The 27,026-nt window shown below is 39.3% G+C and overlaps 1 protein-coding gene across 4 annotated transcripts; it reads right to left on the bottom strand.

Annotated features, from left to right (window-relative positions):
- Positions 1–1,507: 1,507 nt before the first annotated feature.
- FBXL3 (F-box and leucine rich repeat protein 3) lies at positions 1,508–19,781 on the bottom strand. 4 transcript variants are annotated; one of them, XM_004754408.2, is made up of 6 exons: positions 19,394–19,522; positions 17,987–18,156; positions 14,800–15,148; positions 12,111–12,233; positions 8,590–8,761; positions 1,508–4,010 (listed from the first exon to the last, which is right to left on the bottom strand). In XM_004754408.2, coding segments are annotated over exons 2-6 (1,290 nt in total). In that variant the 5' UTR covers positions 17,989–18,156; positions 19,394–19,522; the 3' UTR covers positions 1,508–3,366. The 4 variants fall into 4 exon arrangements, with proteins under 4 accessions (XP_004754465.1, XP_004754466.1, XP_044926814.1 ...); XM_004754409.3 differs by lacking the exon at positions 17,987–18,156 and having other exon boundaries at positions 19,394–19,781; XM_045070879.1 differs by lacking the exons at positions 17,987–18,156; positions 19,394–19,522 and adding an exon at positions 19,576–19,703.
- Positions 19,782–27,026: the final 7,245 nt, after the last annotated feature.

Raw genomic sequence — 27,026 nt, 5'->3', positions numbered from 1 at the left:
CCAGGTGTTCCCCCCCCCCCCGCCCCCGCGCCTTTTTAAAGGAATTGTTGGTATGTTATACAAAGAACAGTGTTCCAAAAGCACACACACATTTTTCCCTGTTCACAGCCAAGGCAAACGGGCTGGCCAGTTTGTTTCCAGCATCTTCCTACTTACCCGTCATTGTCCAGGTAACTTCCTGTGCTCTCAGATTTGCCTATCTATGTTTTCTCCCCACTACTTAATAAAGCCTTTTACTGGACTGATTATTCTAAAGAAACGCTCTTGGTTCACTTTTGGAATAAATGGTTTTGTGTCTATTGTGTCCTATATGTCCTTGTGTTTAAAGTAGAGTTGGGTGTCACAAAGCAGGTAAAATTTTTCTAGCTGCTTCCTAACAGTAAAATCTCAAACTGAAGCTGGAGTCTGCAAAGACTGTTCCATTTTGTATGGGGTACAGATTACTTACAGCTTCTTAAAGGACCTAGTTCAGGCCTGGAACCTTCTTCACACCAACCCCTCCCCTCCCACTTATCTATTCTAACCTTTTCTGTAAATATAAATATTTCTTTAAATGTGTAAATTGACTTATCTTTAGTCGTGCTCGTTTTTGTTTTTTGTTTTTTTCTGGTAGTATTGTTAAAATAGCCCAGATTACCAAGGGAAACTGAAGTTATTTTCTGGAAGCTGTGAAGACAGGAAATAAAACAATCTCAATAGTTTAGCAACTATTCTGGTTGGGACAGCTGGGTGGCATGGCACAGACCATTAAGCATCATACTCAGGTTGTGATCTCTTAAGTCATGAGATTGAGTCCCAGGTAGAGCCCAGTGAGGCTCTGTGCACAGCACGGAATCTGTTTAGGAGGACTCTTTCTTCCTGTGCCCCTCCCCCCAGCTCTCTCTCTAAATAAATAAAACTTAAAAAAAAAACCCAAAAAACTATTGTGATTGTATGGATTTATAGAAGACATTTCTCTATGAAAAGACTACCTGGGTTTAAGGACTTTTAAGAATTCTGTTTTAAGGGTGCCTGGGTAGCTCAGTCCTTAGGCATCTGCCTTCGGCTTGGGTGGTGATCTGGGAGTCCTCAGATAGAGCCCCGCGCTGGGCTCCTTGCCTACTTCTCTCTCTCCCACTTCCCCTTGCTTGTGTTCCCTCTCACTGTCTCTCTGTCAAATAAAATCTTAAAAAAAAATTCTATTTCAAAACACCTGTTTTATAATTCTTCTAAAAGCATAGTCTATTCTTTTTTATTTAACCATTTTCCTTACACAATTTGAAAAATAAATTGACATTTCACAGTCATTTCCTATCACTTTGGTCATCAGAGTTTATCTCAAGAAAAGATTTCATTTGCCTTAACTTACTACATCTTCAAAACAGTCATTCTACCATAAACTTAATATTAAACACTGTATTTATCAAATACAAATCCAAAACTAAATCCCTAAGTTTGTATGCTTAACTTGTTGGAAAACCAAGTATGTATTTTAGGGTAGTTTTTAAAAATTATAATAATACAACAGTGTTAGTAACTATCTTTATTCTCAAATTGATAAAAGCATTTAACATATACTTTACAGTATAAACAAATTAAGTGCTACGCATTTTGCTTATAAAGTGACTTAAGTATTTCAAGCATTAATATTCAATTTGTACAAAAAAGTACATTTCCAAATAAAGCTTTGGTTAGTAGAACTCATTATGTACTGTCAAATCCATTGTCCAAAGTTGTTCAAGGAAAAAAGCTTCATCCACTAACACAGGTATTTCTTGTACAAAGCTATTTACTATTTAGTAAGAGGGGAAAAGATTACAGTAATTGCTTTTAATTTCCAAGTCTGGATCAGCCTTTTTTCTTCTCATTTATATGTGGCCAGAATACCAAGACTTTGAAAAATCACCTTTTACTTTATTCTTAGGAAGGTAATCTATTTAAAAAATAGATTAGATCTGTAAGACTGTTAGTTTCCATAATTACCAAGATGCTTTCCAAATATTTCAAGCATTATTGTATTAGTCAATTGGGGTAAATCACTTCTAATTTCCCTTAGGAAAGGTGGTATCTACTAGCACTAGTGCTCAGAATCAAAGCTTATATAATACCTCAAAAAACTAAATGTAGCCCCAAACTTAATATTTTTATAGCAACGTGTGGATTACCTTTTATTCATATGAAAGTAATAAAAATGCTACCTAACTTAAATAATATAAAACAGCGTTTTAACCAAATTAACAATCACAAAACTTAAGACATTTTTCTATTAAAATTTTCCAGTCCACTGAGCAATATTTACTCAAAAATATGATTATGAACTTAAATATATCCTCTTTTAAGTTTACTTGTTTATGCTAACCTGTACACTGGTGCTCCTTTTATGTTTTTTGAAAGCCCTGCTTACGTAACTATTTAATTCCAAAATGGAAAAATGAGCCATCACTAAAATTCACTGGAGAATAATATTCTTTCATGGAAATAATTTATAAATATTTTAAAGTTCTACTTTTAATTACTTCAATTTGGCTTTTTTATATAGATAAGCTTTTCATTTCAATTACTGTATATTTCAAAACTAGCTTAAACAAAGATAAACAAAACCAAGGAGAACTGGTAAAGCATTCCTTACTTTACATAGGATGCCTCAAAGTGTCACATACATAGTTAACATCACAGAAGAGAATTTATATGGTTTAGCAGATTATAGAGCAAACCTGAAAGTTTATACAAAGTTAAATACTGCCTCCCTTCCTGTTTTTTTTCTTTTAATTTGATCTTGGCTGTTTATTATCCTTCTATAACCACTGTGACACTTCCAGTTGTCTACGAGATCCAATTACCTATACATACCTCTTTAAACAGCTCTGTAACATATTTCAGAAACATTCAACCAATCTTTTTCATTCAATATGACATATCCTACATTTTTCTCACAAAATGCTCTGTCCTGAGCTATAGTAAACACCTTATAACAGGTGTATGTATAACTGAAGACCCTAAAATGTCAAGTTTACATTTTTAAAAAATGCATAGAGAACATAACTTTGGAAAACCTATTAGTACTCACTTCTCAGATACTGTAAGACACAGGTTTTGTTTCTTTCAGACTATTAATCTTCAATAACTGGTTATTACTTTCAGATCTGAACCACATTTAAAAAACTTTTTCTGAGCTTTGACTGCTATTAGGCTGAAGAAAGAGATGAAGTTTTCTGACCAAAACTGGTCCATGGGTCTTCCAATAAACAATCCTTACATATTCAATGCAGGTATCAAATTTCCATGCCACAAAATAGAATTACATCAGAACTACAGGATATAAACTCTTATTATAATACAATATGCTTAATATTAAGGTGCTATTCATCATGTCCTACATCATTCAGTCTACCAAGTGGGCATCATGTCTGGAAACCATACCCTACCAAGATGCTTGGACACCTCCCAATGGATCTGCTCCAAACTGTATTTTTGGTCAGGAATTAATACTTCTTCCATAATGGATAACTGAGACAGGCGGCCACCACACATCTTCACAAACTCAACAAAGGCACTACATGAGACTTCACATTCCCCTAGTCCAATAGCTGACAAATTTTTACAACGTTCTGCAATGCGAATTAACTCTTCATCAAGTGGCCGTAATCCATTAGCACATACTACTAATTCAACTAGTCTAGGGCAAGTCATTCCCACACGGCCAAGCACATCTTTGCTTACTGATCTCCCAAAGTAAAGATGGGTGGCAGGTATTTCATACCGAAAGAATGGATCAAATTCCTCTTCATATAAAAAAAAATACATCACTAAGTTCACTTTTGGTGAATGTCTGATGAAAGCATCCCAGCTGCTTTTCTGAATAGTATGGAAGTGTGTCTGTCCAGGATTCTCACTGACTACATCAATGCGCAAATGTTCTAATCGGACATGTTTTTCAGAAGATAAAGCAAGCAGCAATTCATCACTTAACAAGTGGTAATTCAGGGCCAGTTCACGTAAGCCATGACATTGATCAGCCACACAGAGGATACCTTGAAAGAAAAAAGACCTAATTATTTACAGATTTTTGTACAAGTTCATTATCTGTTCAAAAAAGTTAATCAAGTACATGTCTCACAATAAAGGCTTACATATTTTCCGATCACAAAACTACAATTTAGTTATGTGGTTGGATGAGCAGAAAGTCAAACATTCAAAAACCTATTACTAATTCTGTCTATTAACAATGAGACAGTAAATCTGATACCTTAAAAAGAAGGTGAAGCTCACTTAACAACTTACATCATAAATTATTAATAAATACAGTTGACCCTTGAACACCGAGGTTAGGGACACTGACCCTTGTACAGTTAAAAATCTGTGCATAACTTTTGACTCCTCCAACACTTACTCACTAATAGTCTACTGTTGACCAGATGCCTTAGTGATAACAGTCAATTAATACATACTTTGTATGTTAAATATATTTTGTGCTACACTCGTACAACAAAGTTAGAAAAAAGAAAATACTAAGAAAATCTTAACAGGAAATATATTTATAGTATATGTCTGTATTTATTGGAAAAAAAAAAAACAACAAGAAACCACATGTGGACCCACAAAGTTCAAACCCATGTTGCTCAAGCATTAGCTATATGTTAATATTCCATAACTTAGTAACGTTTACCCTAGTTATGCATGGACAATGCCATAGTCTTTAGAAAACTTATTATTAACACCCAACTTGTAAGTTAAGCCAAGAAAAGTTAAGTGATCATTGCTATAGAGGCCAAAGGACATTTTTTTAAACTGAAAACTTAATCCTAATTAAAAAGAAAAAAAAGAGGCAAAGCCAAATAAAAGAATCAATGTAACTTAAAAAAAAATTAGACAAATTTTAGAAAAATATTTCTAATAGGTGAGCAACAAAGAGTTTTAACTGCTAATAGTGCAAGATACCACTAGATAAATGAGTCCAAGGTAACTAATTCACATGAATGGAAATATTAAATATAACTAACATATTCTAACATATCCAGAAAGCAGTTCTATAAATGTTTCCCTAAACTCAGGGCACTGTGCTTCAGAACTGCCCCAAACCCCTATCAGCAGATCTTACCAAAGGTGAGTACCTGATCTCAGAAATGGCCTAGTATAAAAATTCTACCCCAAACAGAGAGCCTGTACTACTTGATAAATGATCCATTCAAACCATTTATTTCTTGTATTTAGAAACAAGGATAGAAACAAAACACACATCACATTATCTACTATTTATTGTGTAATTATGGTATGTCAGATACTTGATATGCTATCCCATGAATACTCAAAAAAATCTAGAAAAATAAGTATTATTTCTATTTTGAAGCTGATGCAGCTAAAGACAGCAAAGCTGGAATTCAAACACAGATTGACTCTTAAGTTCATGTGCTTAACTACTGCTTGAGAAGTGACAAAACAGAGAGGGAATTATAAGATAAAGTTTAACAGCAGTGGAAGGAGAATATCGGCAATACAATCAGTGAAGAGATAAACTGAATCACCAGTATAAGAGTCACAAAAGAGGGGATAAAGGATATCTGTGCTGGAGCACCTTGGTGGCTAAGTCAGTTAAGTGTCTACTTCTTGGTTTCAGCTCGGGTCATGATCTCAGGGTTGTGAGATCGAGTCCTACATCAGACTCCATGCTCAGTGCAGAGTCTATCTGTCCCTCTCCTTCTGCTCCTCCCCCACTATACTCTCTCTAAAATAAGTAAAATCTTAAATTTTTTAAAAAGATTTCATTTATTTTAGAACACAGGCAGAGGGAGCAGGAGGCAGAGGGAGAAGCAGGCTCCCCACTGAGCAAGAAGCCTAGTTCAGGACTCCATCCTGGGACTCCAGCTAGGATCATGACCTGAGCCAAAGGCAGATGCTTAGCCAACTGAGCTACCCAGGATTCCATAACATAACATATAACATAACATAACATAACACATAACATAAAATGTAACATAATGACACCTGTGCTTTCAGCCACAGCATTCAGCCATGGCTGAATGAGTTTCCACTCTCCATAAGGTGTGTATATACTTTGAAATAAATCATTACCCAAGATAACATGATATCTCTTCTTTACAATCTCATAAAGCCCAATATAAAAAGAAAACAAATACCAGACCGTGGTGACTGAAGGGATATAGAAAGGGCAGCAAAGGGGCGCCTGGGTGGCTCAGTAGGTTAAAGCCTCTGCTTTCAGCTCAAATCATGATCCCAGGGTGCTGGGATCAAGCCCCGCATCGGGCTCTCCGCTCAGCGGGGAGCCTGCTTCCCATCCCCCTCTCTCTGCCTGCCTCTCTGCCTACTTGTGATCTCTGTCTGTCAAATAAATAAGTAAAATCTTAAAAAAAAAATTAAAAAAAAGAAAGGGCAGGAAAGAATCAAGGATGTCGGCCAGGTCTCTGACAACTAGGATGGATGGTACCATTTACCAAGACAGCACACAGGACAAAGGAAGAGATTTGGATAGAGAGAAAAGAAAGTTCATTATTAGTCTGAAGTACCAGTGAGACACTCCAGAGCAACTGGGCCACCGGCAGCTCCACACATTGCTCTGGAGTTCCAGAGTAACTGTAACTGGGAAGTGTTAACATACAGAATGAAACTGAAGCCACAGATGACCATGCACAGCCCAGAGTGCAGAGTAAAACAAAAAAAGACCCAGCACAGAACACAGTGAAACACCAAAATTTAAGGAATGAAAAGAAAAATCAGCAAAAGGAATGGTAGGAAAAATCAGAGGAGGAAAATCAAGAATACAGTATCAGTCAAGTCAAGTCACTAGTATCAAATGGTGCCTAGATCAAGCAAGAAGACAATTATAATTACTATATGAAATGGGAAAAAAGTCTGATAAAATATTCAGTGAAAAAAGAATAGAAAATAGCCCTTAATTTCAACTTAGAGAAAGAACAGTCCCAATATGCAAAATATAGATAGAAAGAAAATATGCAAATATATTAAATTTTAAAGTGAAATTCTCTACGGTTATACTCTTAAATTAAAAAGCATTACAAGTACTCTCTTTCATTTCCCTTTTTGAACAACTTGCCCAAAGCCATTAGATAAGACCACACAAGTTTATACATGCTATCAGAATTGATGTGTATATATTTAATAAAAGTAAATGAACAGGAGATGGGCTAGGATAAAGAGAATAATGAACTCACAGTTTCACAGAGAAACTAGAGACCTAACGGCTCTCTTAGTATAGTCTAGTATGGGAAGTACTGTAAGTTATGTTTAGAATACTATGGAAACAACACATGGGTGAATTAAACCAGAGAGGAGGAAATAAGAACAAAACCAGAATTCTGAAGGCAGGCCTGGAGTTAGCTAGAGGAAGAAGTGGGAGAAAAACTGAATTCCACAAAGTACAGTGTATTAATGCACACACAGGGACTAAGAACCATAGTTATGTAGGACTCAAGTAAAAGCAGAAGGTAAATGAATAGCAAACAAGATTAAAGAGACAGGAGGAGGTAAGGATACAAAGGACCTTGTACGTTATGAAGCTATGAAATGTGGACCATGCTCTCACAGCAAACTTATAAAATAGACAGAAAATGTGACCAAGGTCACATTAGAATTAAGTGCCAAAGGTCCATTCTTCTTAAATTCTCTTTTATTAGATTATTACTTTCAGTAGTAATCTAGAAGGGGCAGAATCAACTAGGGAAATACTGCAATACACCTAGCCATTCCAATCACCAAGACCCTCCATGTAGGACACATGGAGGACAAGTAAGTAATCTCCATCCAAAAGGAAATCATTTTCTTGGGGGAAAGCCAGGCTTTAGTCATGGTAAGAAGGTGGGAAGTATCCTGCAACGACATCAAGGATTTAACGGTCTTAAAAACAGGTTTCCTAAATAACACAGCCCAAAGACTGGGAGGGATGTCAACAGTGGGAGGATGTGTCAGAATGGAAGCCTCAGGGAGTAATAATACCAAGTGCAAGTTTAGTGCTCGCTTCGGCAGCACATATACCAAGTGCAAGTTTATACTTAATTTACAGTACGAACCATTTGGAATTTAAAAGATCTCAAACTGAATAATGTAGTAATGCTTAGAAAATTCTATAAAAGTTGGAGAGAGCTTTCATAATGCTACTCCCCATTTAATGGGCTCTCAGCTCCAAAACTCCACTTAAGAAAAGGGTTATTTTGCAAAATCTAAGGTGGCGACTTTAGCATAGTTCTCCTCCTTCTACACAGTGAGAAGAAAAGCAATTTTGAAATTGCTCTGATTCAAAACCTACACCCTGCTGGCTCAACTACAATTAGAGTAAATTCTATCTTACCTGAATGGGCAACCTCAGGCAAATCTTTTTTTTTTTTTTTAGTATGTCCATTTTCTTGAACATGTTGGACACAAGTTGCCAAATAAGAGTAGAAAATAAGTGAAAGTTAAGTGTCTAGGTTAGGAATGCCACAAACTTTATGTTATTGCATTATGACATTAATATTAAATATTTATCCAAAAAAGATGAAATAATATTGACCGATCTATGAGGTTAATGATCACAGTTTTTAATTTGATAAGTGCATCAATACATTTTACTAACATGTTATCTGGCAAAACACAACACACCTGCTGGAGAGACGTGAGGACAGCTGCTCATTTTCAGAAGCTTGAGTGTATCGCTGTTGTTGGCCACTAGTACTTTGAGGGATGGATCATCTACTGGGGTATCATCTATTTTAAGCGAGGACAAGGATTTGGAGTTTACAAACACTACCGTCAGTGCAGAAATAAAGTGAGACTGAAAAGCAAAAAAAATTAAAACAGTTGCAATCTTCATAGAAGAGAATAGAGGGGTGTTCATATAATTCACATAAGGATCCATCTAAACCCCAATGATATATTCCATAACTATTATAGGGGTAGCATCCCTCCACTTTGTTGTTGGAGATATGGCAAAAAAGAGAGGTGACTATTTGTTATCTTTGAGGAAAAGATTTTTAGTTGTAGAAGAAAGAGATTTTAAGCCTCAGGCTGCGTGTCTCTAAATCACAACTGTCACTGGTGAGTAAAAAGACAAATTACGGAATCCAGGATGAGAATACCTCTCAGATACTTCGTATCATCTTATCTGGAAACCCTATTCCATTGTTTTATAACACTGAACTGCATTTTTTTGGTCTGATAATGACCATTAAAACATTTATAATTATTAGCATAATCATTAAAATTATAATAAAGATCAACTCAGAAGCTATGAAAGACTCACCTAGAATATAAAAGCTCATAGAAAATTTGATTCTAAAATAAGGAAAAATCATACCTAAACAAAATTCCAAGTTTAAAACTCCTTTAAATATGTTCAATTATCTACAATATTTTCAAGCTATTTTATTCCAATATATTTCCCCACAAATGTACCAATTATTATTACTGCATTTATTATATACATATAATTATGTTGGAATCTGACCTAAAGGAACCACTGCAGAATAGCAGGAATTAAAGCATGGTCAGCATATGTAACTTGGAATCAGCTAAACCAATGGACGAGGAATTCAGGAGTAGGAAAGAGAGGTAGACATATGCTCCAACATCATCTTCTACATAACCAATCTCACCCTCCACTTAGCTTTATTTATAAATTCACTACAGCAGTTAAAAGGAATGAGGGCAGGCTAACACAATGAAACACCATTTTCATGGTCACATTCCCTAACTTTCTTTTCACCTACAATTAAATAACTAGTTAACTAATTAAATTTTGACCTATCTTCTCTTAATACTTTGACATCAACCTCAATTCTTTGACCTTGTACAGTCACATGTCATTAGCATACTCACAACTGTATTACTGCCCTTTCCCCATTTCCCTCAGATTTATCTCTGGTCAAATACAACTTCTTTTATGTTCTTTTCTGTTCTCCCAGGATTTCCAAGATATAGAAACACCCTATTTCAATCTTTGACAAGAGCCAAAATGGGGATCAAGGTGGAGGCAGAGAGAACTTCTACCAGATGCATCACAGTACCCAAAGAAAAACTACTAATGTACACATTTGTTTTTTAATTAGGTACATAGAAAATAAATTCAGAACATATAATTTCCTATATAGAAGTCAGTACTCTGACTTAATCAGAATCTCCTGTACTGCTCAAAGGAGGGGGGAAATTCAGGATAGGGAAAGTAATCTAAAATCTCAAAGCTTCTCAGGTGATTTTCATGCACATTAAGTTTGAGAACCACAGTGCTCTGACTCACATACTTACATTCTTAAATGAGGAAAACATTTTCTCTCAAATGTATGTAAAGAACCATTTAAAAAAATCAAGTAGGGATGCATAGGGGCTCGGGTCATAATATTAGGGTCATGAGATCAAGCCCCATATTGGGCTCCACATGAGGTGTGGAACCTTCTTAGGATTCTCTCTCTCCCTCTCACTCTGCCCCTGACCCCAGCTGCTCCTGCTTGCTCTCTCAAAAAACAACATCAAATAAGACTTTTAATCAATTGGTGATACATTTCTTACTGATATTCCATTCTATTACCACCTGGGTTATAACACACACTCAATTGAATACAATTTCTTCCTAAATCATCCTTGTAAATTAAACTGTTAGGTGTGTTAAATGGATATCTAGATTTTAGTTTGCAGTGTACTCTGATAAAAAAAACTTTCAAATTATTGTTAGATGCTAATATACCCAACATTAACTAACATACTTAGGGGACCTTTATCAATTGCCTTTCTAAAAACACACACTTGGGGCACCTAAGTGGCTCAGTCAGTTGGGCATCTGATTCTTGATTTCAGCTCTCGAGGTCATGGGATCGGGCTTCACATTGGGTTCCATGGTGGGGGAGGAGTCTGCTTGGGATTCTCTCCCTCTCCACCTCTCTTTGCCCCTCCTTCCCACTAGAATGTGCTTTCTCTCTAAACTAAATAAATAGGGACGCCTACATAGCTCAGTCAGTTAAGCATCTGCCTTTGGCTCAGGTCATGATCCCAGAGTCCTGGGATTGAGCCCCACCATCAGGCTCCCGGCTCAGCAGGGAGCCTGCTTCTCCCCCTCCCTGCCTTCTGCTCCCCTTGATTATGCTCTCCTTCTGTCAAATAAAATCTTTAAAAAATATAAATAAAAATAAACTAAATAAATCTTTAAAAATGTATTTTTTCTATTTTAAGAGACTAGTTATTAGAGACACCATCTAATTACATGTAGGATTATGTTGGAATATATATATAAATATAAATAGTTCACTCTTCACAAAAAACAAAAAAACTTCTCTTTAAATAAAATCTATGCATTAATCCAAGCTGTACTAATTTTTGCTCAAGAATAAATCTTTACCCATTACCAGAAGATTTTATAATTAATCTATACTTGTTCTCACTACTGGCACTGTCTACTTTTCTTTGATTAAAATTTCACCAATCTGCTCTGAAAGTCCAAAAAGGAGCTGCTATATGCCTTTTTTCTAATATGCTTCTCAGTTTTACTTAGTCTCTTTTAGGGTGTCTTGTTGAACCCTCTGCAAATTTCTTTTTAAAGATTTTATTTATTTATTTGACAGAGATCACAAGTAGGCAGAGAGGCTGGCAGGGGTGGGGGGGAAGCAGGCTCTCTGCTGAGCAGAGAACCGTATGGGGGGCCTCGAGCCCAGGACCCTGGGATCATGACCTGAGCCAAAAGCAGAGAGGCTCAACTGACTGAGCCACCCACACACCCCACCCTCTGCAAATTTATTCACTCTTAACTTTTCCCACCAAGAAGCACAAGGTGATCAGAAAAAGGAAAAGCTTTTAAAAAAAAAATCCTATTGCCTAACAATCTAAACAGTAACCAGTTTTCCAATGAGTGTACTATTTTTCTTACACTCCCATTGTCACTACAAGAAATGTAACTACCAGGGGCACCTGGGTGGCTCAGTGGGTTAAGCCGCTGCCTTCGGCTCAGGTCATGATCTCAGGGCCCTGGGATCGAGTCCCGCATCGGGCTCCCTGCTCAGCAGGGAGCCTGCTTCCCTCTCTCTCTCTCTGTCTACTGTGATCTCTCTCTGTCAAATAAATAAATAAAATCTTTAAAAAAAAATAAAAAAAAAAAAAAAAAAAGAAATGTAACTACCAGTAACAAAACCAGCAAATACCTTTGGTAAATCCATAAAGCTTGGTCGAGCCGTTGAAATAAGTCCAAGTGTTTTTAAAGAGCAGTTTACCAGTTGTGATAATATATCACAAGCTGCTTCAGCAGATTCTTTGCTGCTGTCCACCTTAAAAAAGAACAGATAATTTAGCCATGCCTATATTTACATTTCTATGCATAATCTTAATTTTACAAAAGCAAGTTATTAATTACATTACAAAGAATATTTATTCTTTCAATCATATACCCTCATGTACAATGTCAGCTTTTTCTGAGTCTCCTTGAAAAATTTTAAGTGCAACTGTCAAGACTTAAATTTTGTTATGATATAATAAAGGACTTGATTTTTAAGCTGATTTACTCCAAACTGACTATATAATATATAATCTAATGGAACACATGAATTTATAGCTTTTGAAAAATAATTACATATTTGGTAATAGATCTAATTCTACATGCAAATACAGTGTCTATGGTACACAGGTTTCAAGGCACCAGAAAGTGAATATTTACTCAAAAGGTTCAAATTAATCAAAACCTGGGATTATCACTAATGATATTAACGGAAAGATGAATGTGAAGTAAAATGAGGACATCTGACCAGTCAAGCATGAAAATCTGAATCAAATGAGAAGCAGCTGCTCCCACACAGAAACATTTCCTAGTGAAGAGTAATATGGACAAAAACTCCTGTGGGATATGAGAAGGAGCTCTAGTTGTTCCATGAGCTAAAAAACATCTTAAAAGAGAACAGTTAAAAGTAATATGACTTTCATTTCTAGAATGATGTACCTTACCTTAACCCAAAAATGTTCTGAAGAGCTGGCTGTAAAACTGTCAACTGTTTCAGAGCTGTTTATAGTACTTTTCTTTGACTAAGTATTTCTACAGAAGTGGTTCCTAATGTGTGCTCCCTAGACCGGCAGCATCATCATCACCTGGGAACCAGTTAGAAATGCAAATTCTCAGGCCTGTCCCAGATCATCTCAGTCAGAAACTCAGGGGGTGGCACCCAGCAATCTTTGTCTCAACCAGCACTCCCGGTGTTTATGATACACATAAAGTTTGAGAACCACTGTTTTATACTCATAATTACTAACACCTGTCTGGCCTAGTTAGTGATAAACTCCACACACATATAATCAGGAGAGCTCAGGAGACTATTACGGTATGGCTCTTTTGGTAAATAAGAAATTATTTTCTCAGGAAAATAAATAATCCCTAATAAAAATGTTTAAACTTACAAGAAAGATGTTTTGTAAGGATTATGCAAGTTGGATACAGCTGAACTGTGTCATATGGCTGTAAAGGAGTAACGCTGACCCAGCCAACCCCTGGATGGAAGTGGTTTTTAGATCTATGAGATTATGTTATTATGCTCATCTTTTCTCAAATTTATGACAGAATACTCAGACAACTCAAAGATGACTGAAACCGAAGGAAGGCTCTTGAGCTTTCTTCATGGGGAGATGGGGGGAGGGACAACACTTGAGGAGTTCTGGGATTTGTCTGATTCTCTCACCATTCCCTCACCCTTACCCTCAGGACTGCCAGGTAACATACAGGACATCCATTTAACTAAGTATTATGCCTCAAATAATGAATGGAATATATTTACACTAAATATTATATGTTGATTATCTAGAATCAAAACTCAATTAATAGGCATCTTCTATTTTTCCTTGATAAAGCTAGCAATCATATCCCCAGCAGACTAAGAGCCTTTGCGCATTTTTCTGGGAAGACAGCCAAACGCACCCAACCATTCCTATCACCACCACTCTCCTCCTCTTCAGATACATATGGAATAATAAGCAGGTAATCTTTATCTAAGAAGGAATGACAACTTTGAGAGCAGTCAAGACTAGTTTTGGCAAAGAACTCTGGGTTGAGAACCACTTTATCTAGGTTTAATCTGACCTATTTAACAACTGCTACCTATGGGTAATCAGGTATGCCATGTGTTCCTTTTCAACAACTGTCAGGTATGTTAAAGGTTTAGTAAACATGTTTACGTTCCATTATTTATCCTCAGAACAAAACATTATAAGCCTCTGTACTCCTATAAACCACTGTGATTCCTTAAACTATTCTAGACATCTCAAAAAGCCACCCAAGTTCATTTCTCTCGTCACTGCATGAATTCCCTTCTGGCAACGAAAAAGAAATAAACAGTTCCCTTTGGCATTCTTCCAAACACCTTTGCCTATTTCTCTCTAAAACATACTCTTCTGAACCTTTTACATAGTATTTCTGTATCTCCTTTTTATTTGAAGATCCCATATCATAAAGCCATCAATAACCAGAATTCAGTCCCTATTAAATAGTAATAGCAATTAAGTTTTGGTCAATCATAATCTCCACATTTTTTTATTTTATTGTACATTTCTTTTTCCTCAAATTAACAATAATGCAATGTGACTGTCAGCTTTGGTAAATGATTTATACTTATTTAGAAGTTACTTCTGTTCTTTTAAAAAAAATCAACAGTAATTATGACTCAGTGGAGTAATTTAGCTCAAAAATAATTATTTCTCACAGCTTCCAACGTATGCTATAATTCTCAATCTTTTAGGAACTTTCTCTAAAAAGGCAATATTCTAAAGACAGGGGAAGACATATTGGTTTAGGACAAAAAGCCAAAACAAAATATGCTTTTTTTCTTTTTTTAAAAGAAAGATTTAAAGTATTACCTTGAAGCTGACATACTGCAGATGGTTTGAATGTCTTTTAATAATCTGTTTGATCAGCTCTGGATGTGTAGCTTTCAAGTAAGATGTAGCTGGCTGATTCAGTTCAAATTCAAAACATCTCCACAAGTCAGGCATGTGAAATACCTGGTTCCAGTTGCGGCAAACTTGTGAAGCATGAGCCCGGTCAAGAAGAGGCAAATACTTAAACACCTGGAGAATAATGTCCTGAAGGAGATTACCCCAATCACAAGTCTGAGAATGCTCATTTGTAGTCCTCAGTTTCTTAGATTTCTCTGCAGTACCTTCTTCTGATGAATTATGGTCACTATCTCTTCCTCCTCGTTTCATCCTATTCAGAAAAATGCATCATTTTTTTCCACATTTAACTTTTGAATAAAAATTAAGCCAATACTCACTATCACTGAGATGCATATATATGTTCATAAATAGAAACACAAACATGCAGAAAGAACTGGATCAGTGATTCAAGGAGAATATCAAACAAAATGGAAAATGCCAGTGGAGACCAACTGTTATTTAAATATTCTATACAGGTGTTTTTAAACATCTATTTATACTATACTACTTGGGGGAGGGGAAGTATCGTGATTTTGAAACTAAACCAAGAATTGTATTTCAAAAACTACAGTCAACTAAAAGGAATATAAAAAAGAATCTACAGTGACACTTCCCAAAGGTTTCTTAAAAGTCATCTAAGGATACCTGCTATATTTGAGTTCTTAAATTTAAGGAGACAGTCCCAAGAACCTGTAGAAAGGATTTGAATTAAGTAACCACCAGATCTTTCCACAATGAGTAGTCTGTGATATGCATTACTACCAGACCCAATCTTTGCTTAAAATAAGCAAATCCACCCCCCTACTATGCATTGTTTGGTCCAAAATGTGGTTTCTTCTTCCAACATATCAGTTACTACTGCAATATTTACCCTAAGTTGTATTTCTGAACCAGGTTATGTATTTATTCTGTGTATATGTACTACCTTCATTTCATTTGTTTCTTTGAAATAGTCATTGTTGCAAAACAGTAGCGTGATTAAGAGAATGGGCTCTGGAATCAAGCTCCCTGGCTTTGAACTGTAGCTCTACCTCTCACTGGTTCTAGGGCCTCAAACAAACTACTTGATTGACCTTCCTGTGCACTTCAGTTTATAAAATGGGGATAAAAACATACAGGGTTCTTGTGAGGAATTAAACTGCATTAGGGCTTGAAAAGAGATAGAGAATGCTGAACTCAGGTACACGAAAGCAATCCAGCATTAAAGACATTAGTGTGTGACACACAAATGAAGTATGTGTGAGTAAGTGCAAGAACACATGCTTATGTAAGAGAAACACATACTGGAAGTAGATTTACCATATTAATTAACTATAATAAGCAGAATTATACTGTATTGTATTACATTAATAATATAGTAATAGGATTATAATAGTGGTGGCATTACAGGTGTAATCAGATAAAGAGGACTTTTTTTTTTTTTAAGAGATCTTGTTTTGATTTGTTATTCAGAAAAATAAGTACTAAACTAAAAAATAAGTACTCCAAATTAAAAAATAAGTACTGCATGATCCAAACTAAAGGAGTAAGTGCAGACCAATCATTAGTACCCCTATTAGTTTAGGCCTGCAACATTTTTATCTCTAGAGAATAGTTCTGGCAGGGTAGTGGTTTGGAGTCACAGCTTTTGCAAAGAATGGCTTGTGGCTCCAAACTCCCTTCTTCTGGTATATGAGTGTACAAAAATTTCTGATTTCTGTGTGGGATGAAGGATGTACATATGCATGACTCTTAACCAAATATGTCTCTGTAGACGCTCTCTATCCAGCAGCCAGCAAAACTTGTGAAAGGACTGGGGGCTGAAAGGAAACAGAATGGCAAAGGCCCCTTCATGCCATTAAAAATCTGCCCAGGTCTTAGCTCATGTGCAATAAATGAACTACATTCCTCACTGATCCTACTTCCAAATATGTGAGTTAAAGTAAACAACCAAAAGGGGAGGGGAAAGGAGAAAACAGAATGACACAGGTGATGGCAAGAGGGTAGTTTTATGAAAGATTAAAACTTGCGTGTTAATGTAAGAATATATTTTTTAATGTGTTTAGAGAAAAGGCTGATTATACCTTTTAGAGAAAAGAAATTTACTATACCTTTTAGAGAAAGGGTATAATTTACAATATAGTCTTTAATATTTTTAAAAAAAACCTCTTCTAGGAATAATGTCCCACTAGAGGCTGAGGTCACACTGTCATTATGACCCATTTTTCAGCTCTACCTTATCCTGGAGGCTTACTTTAATTTTAGCATAGAAAATTTGGGTCAAAGAACAAAGAGTCTGCTACCCAGCAAACTCATAATTTGGCTTATAATTTCTCTTCTGACTGCCTAAAACTACTCATAATTTTGAGATGCAGAGTTCAAAAAAGAATGAAGCTGTCTTTATAACTACTACTCCTTATTATACAATGCTGATTGTCTGTTTCTGGAGAAAATCTTCTAAAACCATAATTATTCAACTTACAGATGGAATGATTCATTTTACTTTAGAATATAGGGATATATAAACAAAAATAAAATGACAGCCTTATTTACACAATTATCTTTGCTAACACTTTGCTGATACTAACAATAGTTCCTTTCTTTTGTCACTACAGCCATTTTAAGTATGTTTCAATATCTTTCCAAGTTGAGTGGAGAAAAAAAGGTAACATATAAAAAAGACATATGCAACACTGAGGAATAGTAATCTCTTGAACTAGATATAAGACTGTATGATTGCCAAAGTATATTTTAAGCACTTACTAGTTTATGAATACCTGAACAAAAGTCTGTAATATGTCAGAACTATAGTACATATAGCAACAGAAAAAAATGCAAGGCCAAATGCTGATAAAAATGGTTCTCTGTATTATTTTCATTCATGCATGAAAATAAAAGAACACTGTAGGCACCTAATAAAATTTTTAAATGTCAATCTTTTCCAAGATGATCTCGTTTATTCATGCAAAAAAAGTTTATATTGCTTCTAAAAGTATTTAAACCTATGTACACATGAAGCTCTTCTGTATAAAGAAAGCTAAACAATTCAGAGTATCCACCAGTCTGCAAAAAATTTACATCAATAGAGTATTAATCTCCTTCTTTTAGTCAAAGTGAAAACACCTCTTACATTTGAACAGGAAGAGTGCAGAGGAAGAAGCTGGACAATAAATGTCAATGACACTTTGCAGAGCACCAAAATCAGGTTTCTTCAGGGCTCCAGCAGTTCCATTTCCAACTGCAACTTCTCCAGGCCCCAAATAATTCATGCACCTTAGGCCCCAAGAACATTTGTTGGGACTGATATTATCATGATGCACCAAAGGAAAAACAAAACAAAACAAAAACAAAAACAAAAATGAGGAAAAACTACAGACCAGTTGAGCAGAGCACAGGGAGTTACTGAACTAATTATTAATATTTCCATACACTCTGAAAGAAGCAGTAAACTGGTTCATCAGGAGAGCTGAGGAAAACACTCAGCTGTGTCCACCATGTGTATTAAGCACTTTTAATAAACTGTGCATGTAGTAATTTAAAAAACCCATTTGTACTACGCTCTAAAAAGCCTGTTTTGGCATCACATTCCCTTTCCGTTTCTGTTCTGCTTTGACGATTATCAAAATTAACTTGCATGAATATCAAAATTAATTTGCATGAGTATCAAAATTAGTTTGCATGAATATCAAAATTAGTTTGCATTCTTCGGCAGGAATGCAAGAAATTAAAAAGTGGGAAGAGATTAATTCTCGGAACTAAATGGTAGGAAGAGTGAGGTGGTGACAATGTGTGTACAGTCATTTGCAGGAAACTCGGAGTGGACGGCATTTTTATAAATATTTCAAAAGAAGGCGGAAAAAAATAAGAAACTAATTAAAAGATCTGGGGCACTGGATTGGGTATCATCAACAACAAAATAATGGTAATCTAACCTCTTCGCTCGGACATGCAGGTCAATCATTTAATAGGCTGCTTCCTGTTCTCGGTCTGCAACTCCACCTGAAACGCTGCCCACGCCTAAGGCTGGCGCGAAGCTGCTCATCACAAGTTGGCCAAGTTTTCCACTTGGCTACGGGGCCGCAGCGTCCCCTCCTCCTGCGCCACCTCCAAGGATTGGCTCTCCCTGACATTTCTCACGCGCTCCACCCAGGGCAGTCTGCTTTGACGTCTTAACGCCCCTCGCTTTCCACACTACACGCACCCGCACAGCCCACGCCGGGAAGAGCCCGGCACAGCGCAAGCTCCACGGTGCCCGTCACCAATCCCCGCCAAGGGTAACAGAAGCGGGCGACAGCGGCCCCGAGCCCAAACACGCACCACGCCTTGTTGACATGTTTTGAAGCAGGCGTCGCGGGGAAACGCCCCCAAGCAGGCTCCGAGGTCTGGGCGCCGCGCCCCACACGACGCTCCCGAGGGGCGGCGAGTACGCGCCCGGGACCCGCCGCCCCCTACCCGCCCTGCCGCCCACGAAGGTCGGCGGACGCACCCCAGCCCCGCCGTCACAGGGGGGCTCGGGCCCTGCCCCTCCCGCCGTTACCTGCTGCCGGGGGCGGCTTCCCCCACACACCACCCCGGGCTCCGGGGACGGCGGCGGCTGGTCCCGCGGCTCTCACATGAGGCCCCCCGGGAACCCGGCTTTGCGCTCCCGCCGCCGCGGCCCGCCGCGCTCCGCCCGCATCCGAGACTCTGGTCCCGCGGCGAGCGCCAACCCGGCTCCACCTTTGCGGCTCTGGCTGCCCCAGGAGAAGCCTCCTTTCGCAGTCCCGCGCTGCCCGCGTCCTCCTTCCGGGACGCCTTGTCGCCGCGAAAGACTCCTTCAGCGAGCCGCGGCCACCGCGTAGCTCCCAACCGCCTCGGCCCAGACAGCGACTCCAAAATGGCGTCCGGGGCTCGCGGCCGCGCGCTTTCCCCGGCGCGTCTCCGCCCGAGGGAGCGGGCGCGTGTCCGCTGGGGCGCGCCCGCGGAGGGCGGGGGAAGGCGGCAGTGGGCTGCGCCCGCCGGGAGCGCGCACCCTCGGTGCAGCTGGGGGCCTCCGCCTCCGGGTACCAGGAGTCTGTTGTCTTCCTCCCCCAGACGCTACTGCTACTTTTAGGGGATTCTTCGTTTTGAAGCCAGTGTGGGAGGGCTGGAGCGGGCTAGATGGCTGAAAAGCTATCTGCGGTTGAAACTGGAAAGTTTAGGGAGGTGGAGCAGGAAGGGAGAAAGGAGTGTCTCCGCAGCTGGGGACAACTCCACAGCTGCATCTCCGCAAAAAGATAACCTGTAACGGATTACAGCGGACTCACCTGCGTGCTGCGGCGCCGGGTTTGGGAAGGCCACGCCTGCGCCGCGGAGCCCGAAGGGTTAAATACAGTCTCTGAAAACTGACACACGGCACAAGTCCAGAAGGTGTTGTTGTTCGTTTGACATATGATGTATCATTTGCTTGAGGGGTACAGCTCTGTGAACGGTCAGTCTTAGCCAGTTCACAGCACTCACTATAGCACATACCCTCCCCAGTGTCCATCACCCATAAAGCTGCGGCGGATCAGGGAAGAATGGTTGGCGGTGTTAACGTTGGGATTACGAATGATTTTTCTACTTAAAATATTTGTACTTTCCAATTTCTCTAAAAAACACTTTGGGTCGTCAGAGTTACTACTTGTTTAAAAAAAAAAAAAAACCACCTTTAGGGGCGCCTGGGTGGCTCAGTGGGTTGGGCCTCTGACTTCGGCTGGTGTCATGATCCCAGGGTCCTGGGATGAGCCCCGCATGGGCTCTCTGCTCCTCGGGGAGTCTGCTTCCTCCTCTCTCCCTCTGCCTGCCTCTCTGAATACTTGTGATCTCTGTCTGTCAAATAAATAAATAAAATCTTAAAAAAAAAAAACACCTTTATAAAGTCGGATGGGACTACTGAAATTTGTAAACAGCTTTCTGAAACACAATGAGAAAGTATAAAGGAGAAGATGGTTATTTAAAAGATAACCTACAGGTGAAGCCTTGAGTCAGTCATGGAGTCTTTGTGTCTAAGTGCTACCTGCTTAACTTGTTTTAAAAGTGTGGGGTTTTAGATGCTGTGTTTTCTTTTTTTTTTTTTAATGTTTTTTTTAAAGATTTTATTTATTTATCAGAGAGAGAGGGGAAAGAGCAAGCACAGGCAGACAGAATGGCAGGCACAGGCAGAGGGAGAAGCAGGCTCCCCGCCAAGCAAGGAGCCTGATGTGGGACTCGATCCCAGGACGCTGGGATCATGACCTGAGCCGAAGGCAGCTGCTTAACCAACTGAGCCACCCAGGCGTCCCATAGATGCTGTGTTTTCTTAAAGTTAGAAATATCCTTGACAAAATCATGACTTGAAATCATACACCGTCCCTCTCGCTTCCCCCCCCAAATAAAAAGAAAGTGATTTTTCACCCCAAGAGGTCTTCTCCGTGATCTGACCTATGTGTTAGAGCCTGGAAGCAGTGGTCCCTAGCCAGGACTCTACTCTTCTATGGGTCCCCAGAATTCACTCTTGGAAGTCAGGTGTAAAATTACATTAAGATTGTGGGAAAATGCCAGCGGTTCTTCTTTGAGGGCCTGGCTATCTGATCTTCAGGTCAAACGGATCAAAGTCTCTAGCAACATAATAATGTGGATGTACCTGAACGGCAGCATTTTTTTAGGTTGCTCAGTGACTGAATGATGAAGGACGACAGGAAGTATAAGACACGCAATGATAATTATTAGTGGAAGAAAAACAGGTAAATCAAATCAGGCCCATGTATTTAAAGCGAGTTTAACAGTATAAATAATTGACAAAGCACATTAAACCAGTTCACCAAACATAACTAGGATATATTGTGTTACGTTCAAACTCTCATACTCCAATCGTAGTCTGTTTTAAAATCCTCATCACGGTCTGTTCTCCCACTAAAGAAGATAAGGATCTAGACACATTTCACCTGTTGAATGTTCCCTCTCCTTTCCTGTTACTGTTTTTTTTTTTTTCATGATTTTATTTCACCTTTTTGTAACTTGTGTTTTAGAACTTGTGTGTGTGGGTTTTTTTTTAATTATTTTTTAAAATTTATTTATTTGACTGACAGAAATCACAAATAGGCAGAGAGACAGGCAGAAAGAGAGGAGGCAGGCTCCCTGCTGAGCAGAGAGCCCGGTTCGGGGTTTGATCCCAGGACTCTGGGATCATGACCTGAGCCAAAGGCAGAGGCTTTAACCCACTAAGCCACCCAGGCGCCCCAACTTGTGCTTATTTTTAAACGAGTCAACACTTACTTACATTTGTCAGTTGTATTAGTCAAGATCAGTACCACTGAAAGGGAAGGAAGGGGGTGGCTGTGGAGTAGTTCGGTCCAGCACAGAATCTTTTACTGCCAACCCTGTTTAGAATTGCCAATACATGTGATAATAACAAGCAAACCAACATTTATCAGCATTACTACTGTTTTTAAATTCTCTACAGTATACCCCATCTGCCAAGGACAGGTTCTTCTCACCTCCACACCCACCTTGACCCTTGACCCTTGACCCTCACTGGTTAAGATAGATTAGGTTATGTTGAGTCCTTTCTAACACACCATTGTAATTATTCCTTGTTTTAATGACTTTCACAGTTAGGAGTTCTGCCCTAGGATTCAGTTTTCTATAGTGTTCTGCAATTAGGGTTTGTCTCGTTTTTCTCATGATTGGACTGACGGTAGGATTATTTGGGAGAAAGATCACAAGTATATAAAGTACCATTCTTATCATATCATATCAAGGCTACCTGTTGTCAAAAGGACTTATTCCCTCTTGGAGTTGACTTTCATCAGGGTGAGGTCAACTTGCTCTGCTCCAAAATTACTTTTCTCCCCTCTGTTTCCGTACTGTACTGTTTGGAAGGAAGTCACAAAGCACGGGTCATTCTAAAGGGTTGGGCAGTTATACTCCATCTCTGTGAAGGAGGGGAATGTCTACAGAAATTGTTGGAATTATTCTGCATGAGAGGATTGCCTCCCTATCTCTTAATTTAATATTTTTATGTCTTTATTGCTTTGTATTGAAATCTTTGTGATTTCCTCAGATATGTCTTTCAAGTCACTAATTTTTTCTTCAGATCTGTATAGCTTCTGTTAAGCCAATCTCTCCCTGTATTTTTTTTTTTAAGATTTTATTTATTTATTTGAGAGAGAGACAGTGAGAGAGAGCATGAGCGAGGAGAAGGTCAGAGAGAGAAGCAGACTCCCCGTGGAGCTGGGAGTCTGATGCGGGACTCGACCCCAGGACTCCAGGATCATGACCTGAGCCGAAGGCAGTTGTCCAACCAACTGAGCCACCCAGGCGTCCCCTCTCCCTGTATTTTTTGTTTCTAAAAGTTACACTTGGTTCTTTTCACATCTGCTTGATCTTTCTTGATGTTTTTTTCTATTTTGTTTTTAATTCTTTCTTTCTTTTTTCTTTGATCATTTTAATTGCATGGAATGATTGGGGGTCTAATCTTGATTTTTGTAAATGTTTGTTCATGGTGGGCTGTTATTCATGTATTTTATGATTTGGGGTGGTGAGTTCATCTTCTGTGAAGCTTTAGGTGTAGGAATCCTGTGCAGCCTGCTTGGGGGGGTGTCACTCTAGAGAGGCTTTTTGTGTTTGCCTCTGCTAAGTGGTGCTGGGTGTTACTACCCTGGAAGAACTTTTTTTTTTTTTTAAAGATTTTATTTATTTATTTGACAGACAGAGATCACAAGTAGGCAGAGAGGCCTGCAGAGAGAGGGGCGGGGGAGGCAGGCTCCCTGCCCAGCAGAGAGCCTGATGCGGGGCTCCATTCCAGGACCCTGAGCCAAAGGCAGAGGCTTTAACCCCCTGAGCCATGCAGGCGCCCCCTGGAGAACTTTTTATCATAATTTCTTGACTCCTGGGTTCTTGGGTTATGACAGGATAAATTCAGGCTCCAACCTGAGTGAGGGCAGGCCCATGGCTATGAATTCTCAGAAAGAGAATTTTTCTTTTTCCTAACTTAGAGCTCAAGCTAAAATATGTCACTTAACTGTTAATCTCCCTGTGGTCTGGGACAGCTATTCCTTGAAAAGGATAAAGGTCTTCAAAACTCCTACCTTATGCAGGGATCTGGTTACAACTTCTTTCTTCTCTCTCTCTTTTAAAAATTATTTTATTATTTTTGAAAATATTTTGTTTATTTATCTGACAGAGGGAGACTACAAGCAGAGGGGCAGCAGGGAGCGAGAGAAGCGGGTTCCCACTGAGCAAAGAGCCCAAAGTGGGGCTTGATCCTGGGATTCTGGGATCACGACCTGAGCCAAAGGCAGACGCTTAACTGACTGAGCCACCCAGGTGCACCATGGTTTACAACTTCTTCTGCAAACTCATCTCCCATCCCCTATAAGACGCTGTCTCTTCAGATAGTTCTTTCCCTTCAGTCCTTCCCTTTGGTCACATGGGCTGCATGTTCACTCCTCTCAATTCATTTTCTATGTCTTTTAACTGCCCTTTCATATTTTCTCTCTTTGTTTCTCTTTGCCACATTACATATTATCTTCTAACTTACTGATTTTCTCTTTGCCTCCAATCTAGAGTTTATACCAACTATAAACTGAAATTGAAAATCCCATTCCCCAAATTTCTCATTTGCTTTTCATATTCATCTAATTTTAAAATAATTATTCCTGGGGCGCCTGGGTGGCTCAGTGGGTTAAAGCCTCTGCATACGGCTCAGGTCATGATCTCAGGGTCCTGGGATTGAGCCCCGCATTGGGCTCTCTGCTCAGCAGGGAGCCTGCTTTCTCCTCTCTCTCTCTCTGCCTGTCTCTCTGCCTACTGGTGATCTCTGTCTGTCAAATAAATAAATAAAATCTTTAAAATAAAATAAAATAAAATAATTATTCCTTGGGGGGCCTGGGTGGCTCAGTCAGTTAAGCATCTGACTCTTGATTTCAGCTCAAGTCATAATCTCAGGGTCATGACATTGAGCCCTCTTTCAGGTTCTGTGCTGAACATGAAGCCTACTTAGGATTCTCTCTCTCTCTCTTTCTCTCTCTCCCCGCCTCAGGGTTCCTGGGTCGCTCAGCCAGCTAAGTGTCTGTCTTTGGCTCAGGCCATGTTTTTTTGTTTTTAAGATTTTATTTATTTATTTGAGAGAGAGAGTATGAGCAGGGAGAGGGGGTAGAGGGAGAAACAGGCTCTCCACTGAACAGGAAGCCTGATGCAGAGCTCGATCCCAGAACCCTCAGAACACCTGAGCTGAAGGCAGAAGTTTAACCCACTGAGCCACCCAGGCTCCCTGTATGTCTATTGTTTAATGTCTGCCTCCCTGACTAGAATATAAGACCTAGGAAAATGAGAATCTCAGTCTGTTTTGTTCACAGATTCTAGGCCCCTACCACAGTTCCTGGCTCAGTAAATGTTTCTCTGAAGAATGAAAGAACAGGACAGGACAGGGCTTATGTTCATATTACACAGAGCAGCAGTGCCTGGACTTGAGCCATGTTGTGGTTAAAATAAATCTGTCCTGGGGAATAGCTGTGCAGTTAGATGTTGCAGGGGAGAGGAGAATCTTAACATGTGAGTAGGATGGTGACAAGAAGACAGTCATAAGTGAGTTTGCTTATGGGCCAGAGGACGCAAATTATACAAAGAACTCTGTGCATTTATGACTCACCAATTTCACAAGGCCCATAAGGAATGGGAAACCTTCTCACAGAAAACAGGGAATCTGTTAGTAGAACCCAGGAGAAACTAGTGCAGCCACTGTGGTCCTCCTCTTCCTTATTCTCCTTCACCTCGTCTATATCTTCTACTTCCTCCTCATCCTCTTCTTCTTCCTTCTTCTCTCTTCCTCCTCTTCCTTCTTCCTCTTCTCCTTTTTCTCCTCCACTGTCTACAAGAAGCTTGGTGGTTGCAAAGAAAAAGAACAAGGTTTCTGTCCTTCCACAGCTGTCTAGAGGTAGAACATCCACCAGGGAGATTAGAAAATGCTTGTACAACACTTATTTCATACAAAACCCTTGTATGAAAAAGTTCCTAATAATAAGATTAACACTGTATACAAAGGTGCGGAGGGCATGAGAGAGAATAGTAATGGGCAGGGAGAGCTCATTCATTGAGCACGGTCAGTTTTGAATCAAATCTTGAAGAAAGTAATGGAGTTTGGCAGAAGGGAGGCAGGCAAACTATCCAAGTGGCAAGAAAAGCACAATGCCAGGAGTTAGTAAGATCCAGAATCATAACTAGAAAGTCATCTAGACTTTCATCTAGAAAGTCATTTCTAGAAAGGACTGAAGTCTGTTAGGGCATCTGTAGTGGATACCTGTTCAATTGTCTACCTAGCATCTCTTTGGCGGGGGTGGTGGGGAGCACTTCCCCATCTACTTGGTTTTAGTCTCAGCTTCCTGGAGCTCACGAACCTTGCCCCTTTCCATTCAGTCTAAGACAGTCTGTCCCCAAGGAATTTTGAATTAATTCTGAAGGAAAGAAAGTTGCTTCCTTGAGTGCTTGGACTTGTAGCATCTAGACTCAGGAGCAGTAGGTAGTCACTTCCTACCACATGGTCTGGAAAGTAATAACAGGTGCTCCGCAGTGAGAAAGAAGAAGAAAATAGAGGCAGAGAGGGGACCTAAAGGAGAGACACCGCCAGAGCCCCCAGCCCTGGTTCTACTCTATTACCAAAGCCTGGAGGTATCCCAACAATTGCATCTGTTTTGCTTGGTTTTTGTTTACTGAAGTTATTTTGAATTTGTCTTCTTTTGCTCATAACCAAAACTCCTTACCCTGCAAACCTGACCTGGAAGTTTTCTTCCTTGGGTCTCAAATGATGTTTCTTTTCAACTGAAAGGTGACAGTGGAATTTGGTCTCACTGTGTCCGATGTCCAGAAGTGGGACTGGGATGTGGCATCAGAGACTATAAGTCAGAGACTCCATAGCTTACATGAACCAAGTTCATGAACCACGAACCCTGCCTAGTTATGCAGGGACAGTGGAGCTGGAGATGGGCTTGGCTTGGATGGAGTCACAGGAACATGAGTGATTGCCTCTTCTTCCTGCCATGCAAGCTGACAGATTATCCACAGATCTTACTATGAGAAAGATGCCTGTGGTACTTCCCTGAGGGGCAGGTAGATTTCTAAAGATTCTGGTTCTGCCTTTACTGGATATGCAAGCTTGGACAAGCTACTTAGAGTTGTCTGTGCTTCAGTTTCTT

Source organism: Mustela putorius, unplaced genomic scaffold, assembly GCF_011764305.1.
Source record: "Mustela putorius furo isolate JIRA1106 unplaced genomic scaffold, ASM1176430v1.1 tig00003974_pilon_pilon_pilon, whole genome shotgun sequence".
NCBI lineage: Eukaryota > Metazoa > Chordata > Mammalia > Carnivora > Mustelidae > Mustela > Mustela putorius.
This window is presented reverse-complemented; position numbering and strand designations above follow the sequence as displayed.